This window comes from Geospiza fortis, unplaced genomic scaffold (genome assembly GCF_000277835.1).
Source record: "Geospiza fortis unplaced genomic scaffold, GeoFor_1.0 scaffold171, whole genome shotgun sequence".
Taxonomy (NCBI): domain Eukaryota; kingdom Metazoa; phylum Chordata; class Aves; order Passeriformes; family Thraupidae; genus Geospiza; species Geospiza fortis.
In genome coordinates, this window is record NW_005054313.1 from 10,147,208 (window position 1) to 10,155,605 (window position 8,398).

The 8,398-nt window shown below is 55.6% G+C and overlaps 1 protein-coding gene across 1 annotated transcript; it reads right to left on the reverse strand.

The window, feature by feature from the left end:
• Positions 1–4,365: 4,365 nt before the first annotated feature.
• On the reverse strand, positions 4,366–8,395 carry LOC102035382 (cytochrome P450 1A5-like; the record flags this gene model as incomplete). Its single annotated transcript, XM_005419792.2, has 7 exons — positions 4,366–4,672; positions 4,860–5,008; positions 5,079–5,148; positions 5,533–5,545; positions 5,624–5,713; positions 6,846–6,972; positions 7,688–8,395. Coding segments are annotated over 7 exons (1,464 nt in total), but the record flags the coding sequence as incomplete, so codon positions are not given.
• Positions 8,396–8,398: the final 3 nt, after the last annotated feature.

Sequence of the window (8,398 nt, forward strand, 5' to 3'; positions counted from 1 at the left end):
GGCCGGTGCTGCGGCTCCCAGCGCTCCGGGGACTCTGGGGGAATGCGGGACGCTCTGCAGAGGGCTCCGTCTCCGACAGATCCCCCTCCCCAAATGTCCCTCTTGGCAAAAAGTGCCCCGTGAGCGGTAACGCCCGGCGCTCCTCGGTGCCACTGCAGGAGCTGTGTCACAGGTGCCACCGGAGGGCGTTCAGGGACTGCTTCAGTGGGTTAGGATCCTGCTCCCTCCATCCCAGTCCTGCCTCTCGGGGTGCCTCTTCCCCCATGCCAACCCCAAACCCCGCTGGGTGTGGGGGGCAGCCTCATATCAGGGCTCTCCCTCGTTCCCCTCGTTCCGGGATGTTTTTAATTGGACAGCAGGGTGGGGACGCTGGCTCTGTGTGACCCCACCTCCCACTGCTACGCGGCCACCAGGGCCAGCCTTGGGGACACCCAGGGGACAGCCAGCCCCGAGTGCATCCCAGCTCTCCACATCCTGCTGAGTTTGGGGAGCATCCACCATCCCAGAGGCTTTTGGCTCACACTGCTTGTGGGACCTGGTGGCCCCTGGTGCTCCCATCTCTCAGGCCATGGAAAATCCTTCCAGGGTGGGTGTACAGCCAGGTTTGAGGGGATTCCTGGGATCCCAGAGCTTTTCCTGAGCAGGGCTTTGCGTGCAGGGAGGGGCTATCTCTGCATCTCCGCTGCTCCCATCTCAGCCTGGGGACAAACTCCATGCCTGCCCTCTTTCCTGCCCTGTGATTCACAGGAGCCTTGTGAATCACCCTTGAGAATGGCACGGGAGCATCGATCAGCCCAAACTCTGCCTCCTTCCCCTCAGGGAGGAGGGAGGGCAGGGTGGCAGGAGGGAAAAGGGTTCAGGCTGATCTGGGAGCGCTGCTGGAGCAGAGCCACGTGCTGGGTTTAATGTGCCCAGCTCCTTTGGATCCAGCTCTGCTGCACCCGCAGGTCCAACCTGGATGGGTTGGAGAACCAGCAGCTTCCTCACCCACCAGCTCCAGCACCCCTAAAGCTGCTCAGGGAGGCTGAGCAGGGATTTTTATTCCTCCCAAAAGGCAGAAACCAGTGTGGAGTTCTGTGCCTGTGGAGATACAAAGAGAAGGATGGTGTTGGGGGGTTTTTCCTCTGTCACTACTGCAGGGGACAAACAGCAAAAGTGAGACACAGAATTATTAATCCTCATGGGGACATGGCTCCTGATAACAGGTCTCAAAGAGCCAAAGGACAGAAATTAGAGATATAGGGTTCAATTTTAATTGGGAGGGCTATTGGGTGTTAGAGCAACTCCTCTCTTCCCCCCAGGAGAGTCACAAGTGGTTGTTCTGGCCCATTTTGGGGCTAGGGACTGATTTCCCCAGAGAGGAGATGCCACCAGCCCGAGTGCTGGCATCAGGCAGGTGCCTCAGGCAGAGGGAGAAGCCTGTGTCTGCCCAGAGCTTTTCCTGCAGGAATGAGGGTGCTGGAAGCATTTGGAAGTGGAGCTGGAGCCCTGCTGCTGTGGCTGGACTCATGACTCACTTTAAAACCAACCATAAAAGCAATTTTCCATGGAGTCATCAAAGCTGCCCTCGCTTATCAGCGCCCTGATTCCAGTAACGAAACCGTGGCGCTCGCAGACTGCCCGGGCAGTAATTGGAGGGCTTAATTGAGGAAGGTCATTAGGGGCAGGCAGAGATAGGGCAATGGGAGCCTCTCACCTCCTGTGAGCTGCTGAGGCTTTCACAGCAGCCCTGGTGAAAAGGGGAGGCTCAGGCTGGAGACCAGGAAAGGTTGCTCACCCAGAGGGTGGTGGGGCACTGAATGGGCACAGCCCCAAGAGCTCCAGGAACGTTTGGACAGTGCTCTGAGGTGCAGGGTGGGATTGTTGGGGTCTCTGTGCAGGGGCTGGACTGATGATCTTTGGGGTCCCTTCCAGCTGAGGAGATTCCATGCTGTGATTTTATGGAGCCCAGCAAGAAAGCTGGAGCCTCTCCTGGGGTCTGGCCTGTTGGAAGGGATATCCAAGGAGTGGTGAACACGCAGGGGTTTCAGACCAAGGTCTCAGGGGTCCCTCCTGCCTCTGCAGAATGGCTGGAAAGGTCTTCCACAGGTCCATGGGATGGTTCCATCAGCATCAAGAAAGGGAGAGGTGCTAAATGTAGGTAGGGAGTTGTAAAGTGGCTGCTTTGCCTCACGCCCCATGAAGACAAGGGAAGGATAATTTGCCTGCCCATTCCTCTCCCCTCAAGCCTCTTCCCTTCCCCTGCTCCATCCTGACACAGAGGTGACTTCTTCAGCTCTCCAGGAATGGATCTTGGGGAGCCCTCCCACCAGCAAGAGGCTGTTCCACACCACTGTTGTTAATATTAAGCTGCTTATCTGCCCCGAGACCATAAAACTCTCATCTGCAAAGGGAGAAAAAAAATTGCCCTCTGTTCTTTCTATCTGCTCCTCCTTATTGCAGCCTTATCAGCACACCCAGCCAGCCTTTGGGGCAGGGGAGTCACGCAATGGCTGCAGCAAACGAGGCCTGTGGTCCCACAGTGAGGACAGCATCGCGTGTCCCCACGGGGCCAAGTCCACTCCATGGGGACAGCATGGCACTGATAAGTCCCCAGCAATCTCACTGCTCTTCTGAGTCACCAGGTTAGGCACTGAGGTGCACCTCCAGTGGATGGAACCACCTTGCCTGCAGCAAAGGAATGCTGGCTTTGGGATGTCCCTTGTGGGAAGTGGGTTTGGGATTCTGGTGCATTGACCTGTGGGATGTCCCTTGTGGGAAGTGGGTTTGGGATTTTGGTGCCTTGACCTGTGGGATGTCCCTTGTGGGACATGGGTTTGGGACTCTGATGCATTGACCTGGGTCCTTGTCATAGTTGGTGGAGCTGTTATTTGGCTGGTAAACCTCATGGGTTTTCCTAAAGCATCCTTCCAAGTATTTTCCAATGTGTTTTGTAGCCTGCAGCAGGTTTGCACCTTTCCCTCCAGTACTTTTCCTACGATATTGGGATCATGATGTTAAGTGGGGAAGACAAAGCTGGTGTGATGCCAACAGCTGCTTGTGCTGACTCAAAGAATTTGGGTGGCTCTGAGGCTGTGTCACCTCGGTGTTCCACCACAAACTGGTGACCAAGCAGGGCCTGGACACACAGAGTCACTGCTTTTCCCCCAGGCTGCTTTAGCAGGTCTGGACAGGCCAGGATCTCCCCGAAGTCTTGGGCAATCGGCTTCCCCGTTCTCTTCCCCACCGCGCTTTCATCTCTGCCTCTTCTGGGAAGCTTTTGTGCAATGCCTGATGAGTGATTGGCATTTGGACATGGCAGGAGCTCTGGCTGCAGCCCTGCTGCTCGGGGTCTGGGGCTGTGGGGGCAGAACCCTCCCCTGGCATGGGCGCAGGACAGAGTGTGCTGCACCGGGGTGGTGCCTGTCCCCGTGTCATCATCGCTGCCAGGTGCCAGGGTTGGCTGGGGTGGCTTTGCGTGCAAAGCTGGGGAAAAGGAGGCATCTGGCTCTGCTGGCATGGGCTGACTGGCAGCCAATGTAAACTCTTGGGTTTGAGCTGGAGCAATTCCTGGGTGTCATTATTTTTCTGCCATGAAAACACCTTTGTTCCAGGCCGGAACAGCAGCAGTTCGGCTTTCCCAGCAGCCAGGGCTGAAGGTGTCCTCCCTTGTGTCCTTCCTTGTGTCCTCCCTTGTGTCCTTCCTTGTGTCCTCCCTTGTGTCCTTCCTTGTGTCCTCCCTTGTGTGCCTCCTTGCATCCTCCCTTGTGTCCCTCCTTGTATCCTCCCTTGTGTCCCTCCTTGTATCCTCCCTTGTGTCCTTCTTTGTGTCCTCCCTTGTGTTCCTCTTTGTGTCCTCCCTTGTGTCCTCCCTTGTGTTCTCCAGGGCCACCACTGACCATGGTGGAGGAGGTATATGAAGGCTCAAGTTGCCCCAGAGGAGGTTTAGATAGAACCATGAAGGTGGTTAGTGGTGGAGTCACCATCCCTGGGGGTGTTAAAACATGCGGCACGTGGGGACACGGGTTAGTGGTGGCCTTGGCACTGCTGGGCTTGATGATAATAAAGCCTTTTCCAACCTAAACAATTCCATAATTCTGTAATTCTGATGGGGGCTGTGGGGTTATGACATGGGTTGGCTGTCCTGCATCCACCAGAGAGCAACTCCCAAATGATATGGTCCAAAACTGGGTGTGGTGGAATTGCCAACTTTTAATGGAATATCCAACCCTAGAAACACCAGGAAACAAAACGGGCAACAATTGCTACAAAACAAAGCAGATAAAGCAGAAGTCCTGATGGTTTCAGTTTATCCCACCACCCCACACAGTCATTCCAGACCCAGCTCCAGTGGCAGGACACCCTGGAAATGTCTGCTCCTGCTGCTCAACTCCTGCCCTTGGTGGGGAAGCGCTGCCTGACCTGGAAGTGCTCACACCTCTTGTGCTTCAGGGAAAGTCCGTAGAGCGGGGTCATGTCCACGCTGCCGCCCTCGCAGACGCTGAACTCCAGCTGCTGCAGCAGCGTGGCCAGGAAGAGGAACACCTGCCAGCGGGCAATGTTCTCCCCGATGCACCTCCTCTTCCCCAGGCCAAACACCAGCACCTTCTCCCCATCCTCTTTGTTCACTTTGGTCCTGTCAGCACTGAGGAAACGCTCCGGGTTGAAGGTCTCTGGGTCCTTCCAAAGCTTCCTGGAAGGGAGAACATTGGGTGTTGAGATGGCTTCTCTTGGGCATGGGTGTCAGGGGGACGCTGGAAGGTGGGAGCTATCAGGGAGAACATCCCTGATGGTTTGCCACCACGGGAGGGGTCCTGTTTGTCACTGCAGGAGGGGACCTGTTTGCCACCACGGGAGGGTTTGTGCCTCACAGTACTCACTCGTCGTGGTTCACTTGCCACTGGTTGACGAACACGCAGCGATCCTTTGGGATGAAGTAGCCGTTCAACACCGTGTCCTTGGTGGTGCTGGGGAGAGAAAAGATGGAGAGCAGGTTCTTCTGCATCCTCAGGGCACTGTCAGGCTGCTCCTGAAGGGTGTGACCCAGAGGGGTGGTTTTGTGAGGACAGTTGTGTCCTCCACGAGGTGTAACACGGTGCCTCAAGGCCACCTTGTCCCTGGAGCAGCTCTGCCAGCCCACCACCATTCAGAACTGTCACTTTTGTTGTGCTGAAGGGAACAGAGGAGTTAGAGGAGACCCACAGCTCCTGACAAGCCAAAGCCCAGCGAGTCCTGCAGGGGTTTCATCTTCAAAGCCCTATTTGTGCCCTTAGGACTGGCTAGGAAATACCCCAGATTGTATTCGGGAGGTTTAAGAGTCTTGGCTTCACTTTCCTCCAGCACAAAAATTCCACTTTCACTTCACAGCTCATTCCAGATGGGTTGTGATGGTTCCTCCCAAGGCAGGAAAGAAAATACAAGCCCAGGTGTGCTCTGCCAGCAAAGGTTTGTGGGATGAAACCACCCTCAAATCAAAGGATCCAGCCCCAGAAGGGCAACAAGCTGGAATATTTTCCCCCTCACAGGGATCAAAAACCCCAAAGAAGGTGTTGCCCGATGGTGCGGTCTGGGGAGGGGGTCAGGACAGGGTCAGCTCCAGGGCTGAGCACAGAGAGCCCCAGAGGGGTGTGGGGCATGGACTCACCCAGCTCTTCATGGATCTTCTTCTGGATGTTGGGGTTTGTCACAAGGTACATGAGGCTCCAGGACAGGGCTGTGGTTACGGTGTCGAAACCTGGGCATAGAGGATGGGGAGTGGGTGAGCTCAGCACAGCACCTGCCAGAACCCAGGACATTCCTCTGCCTGCCCTGGATGGCTTGAGACCCTGGCAGGGGGCTCAGAGACCTTGGCACAGAATCAAAACCACCTATGTCTTCGATTTTAACCCATGGAAACAATTGCCAACTTTGTGTGAAGATTTGCAAGCCACAAGAGTTTGGGTAGAATGATAGTGAATTTGTCACAGGGTGAAAAGGTAGAAATTTGGGGTTTTAGAATGGGGGTTCAAGAAGCAAGATGGAGGAATCTGAGTGTGTCCTGTCTTGCTTCTTCTTCTTGTCCTTCATCTTCTGCTGGGATGGCGACACTTTTGGATTGGTTTAGAGTAGAGACAGACTGTCTAACATAGGTGATAGGGATTGGAAAATTATTGTAAATAAAGTACATGTAGTTCTTAGTATAAAAAGGTTACGTCACCCCAAGGGCAGGGACTGTGCCACAACCTGACCTGCTGGACAGACCTCCACAGGTCCGAAAAATAATGTATTTGATAAGAGAAAATAAACAATCTTGAAAAGCCGAGCTGAGGAATCCTGACTTCTCCAAGAGCTCGGGGCTGGGAAAAAAGACTTTTAATACCTCAGGATCCATTCCAGCAACACAAAACCTGAGAAGCAACCACCCTGGCCTGAGGGCTGACCATCACACAGGGCAGTCTGGGCTGGCTGAGGAGGCAGGGGACATCCTGGACACGCAGCAGGGCTTGGGGCTTTATTCTGCCATAACAAACTTTGATAAAATATTCTGTTCTCTCAGCCTGTCCCGCTCCTGGGTTGTGTCAGATTTGTACAGCTTCTCCAGAATTGGGGGAATTTCCACAGAAAGGTGAATCATCCCACAGCCATCGCCCTCAGCCAGGGAAAACCACTCTAGATTGTGAGGTTCAGCTGAGCTATATAACCCATGCCCTTCCAGAGCTGATATCCCTGACTGGTCTCTAGAGGTATCCCTGGAAGGTCCAGTGAGCAGGAGGGCGAGGGCTTAGACCCAAACCAGCTGCCTGCTGTTGGACAAGGAATGGTCAGACAGGAGGAGCTGGAGAAGACCTGAGAGCATCTGCCAGAGCTGAGGAAAGGTGGGAGGATACCTGCTCCAAAGAGGTCGTTCACGAGGTTGACGATCTTCTCCTTGGGGATCTGCGTGGCCGTGTTGGTTCCCAGTTTTTTGTCCAGGCACTGCTCAATGAGGGAGTCCGTGATGTCCCGAATGTTGTTCTGAGAGGAAGAGGAGGCAAGGTCATGGAGCAGGACTGCAGAGGGGTGGGTGCTCCTGGGCAGCCCCACAGAGCGCTGGGGGACCCTGGGGTCACATGAGCTCTGGGGAGCATCATCCCTCAGCTCCTGTGGTTCTTGTGGAAACAAGGAGAGGGTTCTCCGAGGAACCCGAGGTTCAACCACCAGACTGGTCATGTCACACAGGGAATGGAGGAGGTGCTGAGAGGCTCATGAAGCTGAGTCCGGGAAGGTTTGGGTGGGACATCAGGAAAAGGTACAGGGATACCAGGAAGCAAACCAGGAGCTGGAGAAGACCTGAGGGTCTTAATTTTGTAGCAATGATTGCTACAAAATTAAGCAGATAAAACAGAAGTCCCGACAGTTTCTATTTATCCCATCACCCCACCAGAGGGTAGTGGGGCTCTGCCCAGGCTCCCCAGGGAATGGGCACGGCCCCAAGGCTACCAGAGCTCCAGGAGAGTTTGGACTACTCTCTCAGGGAGGGGATTGTTGGGGTGTGTGTGCAGGGTGGGAGCTGGATTGGATGATCCATGAGTGAGACAGCTCAGGATATTCCATGATTCTATGATACGCTATGATCCTGTGAGAAGGAGGACTGAGGAGAGACAATGGCCATCGCTGCTTGGCTGCCAGAACGCAAACACCTCACTGATAGAGAGGAGAGGAGAGCAGGGGAGGCCCTGCCAGCTCTCACCTCATCGTAGGTTTCGTAGTGCTCCTTGACCCTCTTCTGCACGAAGCTGAGGAAGTACCTGTTGAAATCGATGAAGAGCTTCATGCTGCGGCTGGGCAGGTAGCGGAGCAGGGGGATGAAGTCTGCGGGGTTGCCAGCAGCAGTGACAGCAGTGAACTCCTCCGTGGAATTCACCAGCCTGAGCAGCTCCTGGTCCTCGTGCTCGTAGCGCTTGCCGAAGCACATGGCACAGATGACGTTGGCCACCGACACCACCAGGTACCGGTAGGGCTCAAACCTCTTGTCCTCCTCCATCAGCTGCAGGAACTTGGTGACCAGGTACTCGGCCTCCTTGGAGACGTGCTCCTCCAGCAGGCAGCTGCAGGACGACGTGGGGCTGGGCGCGATGGAGAAGCTCTTCAGGGCGCTCTGGGCCAGCTTCCTGCGCGCTTTCCACACCTCCCTGGAGTCGGGGCTGAACGCCAGGCTCTGCCCGTCCGTGACAAAGCGAAAGCTGTAGAGGTCGGGGCGGCCCATGAAGTCCTCTCCTTGCTTGACCAGGGCTTGGCGGATGGTGTCCAGCCCGCTGAGCACCAGCACGGGCCGTGTCCCGATGCGCACCTCCATCACGTCCCCGTAGCGCCGGCTCAGCCGCGTCAGCGCCAGGTGCGTGTCCGTGCGCAGCTCCAGCACGTTCCCCAGCACGGGATAGCCCCGCGGGCCCGGCGGCCG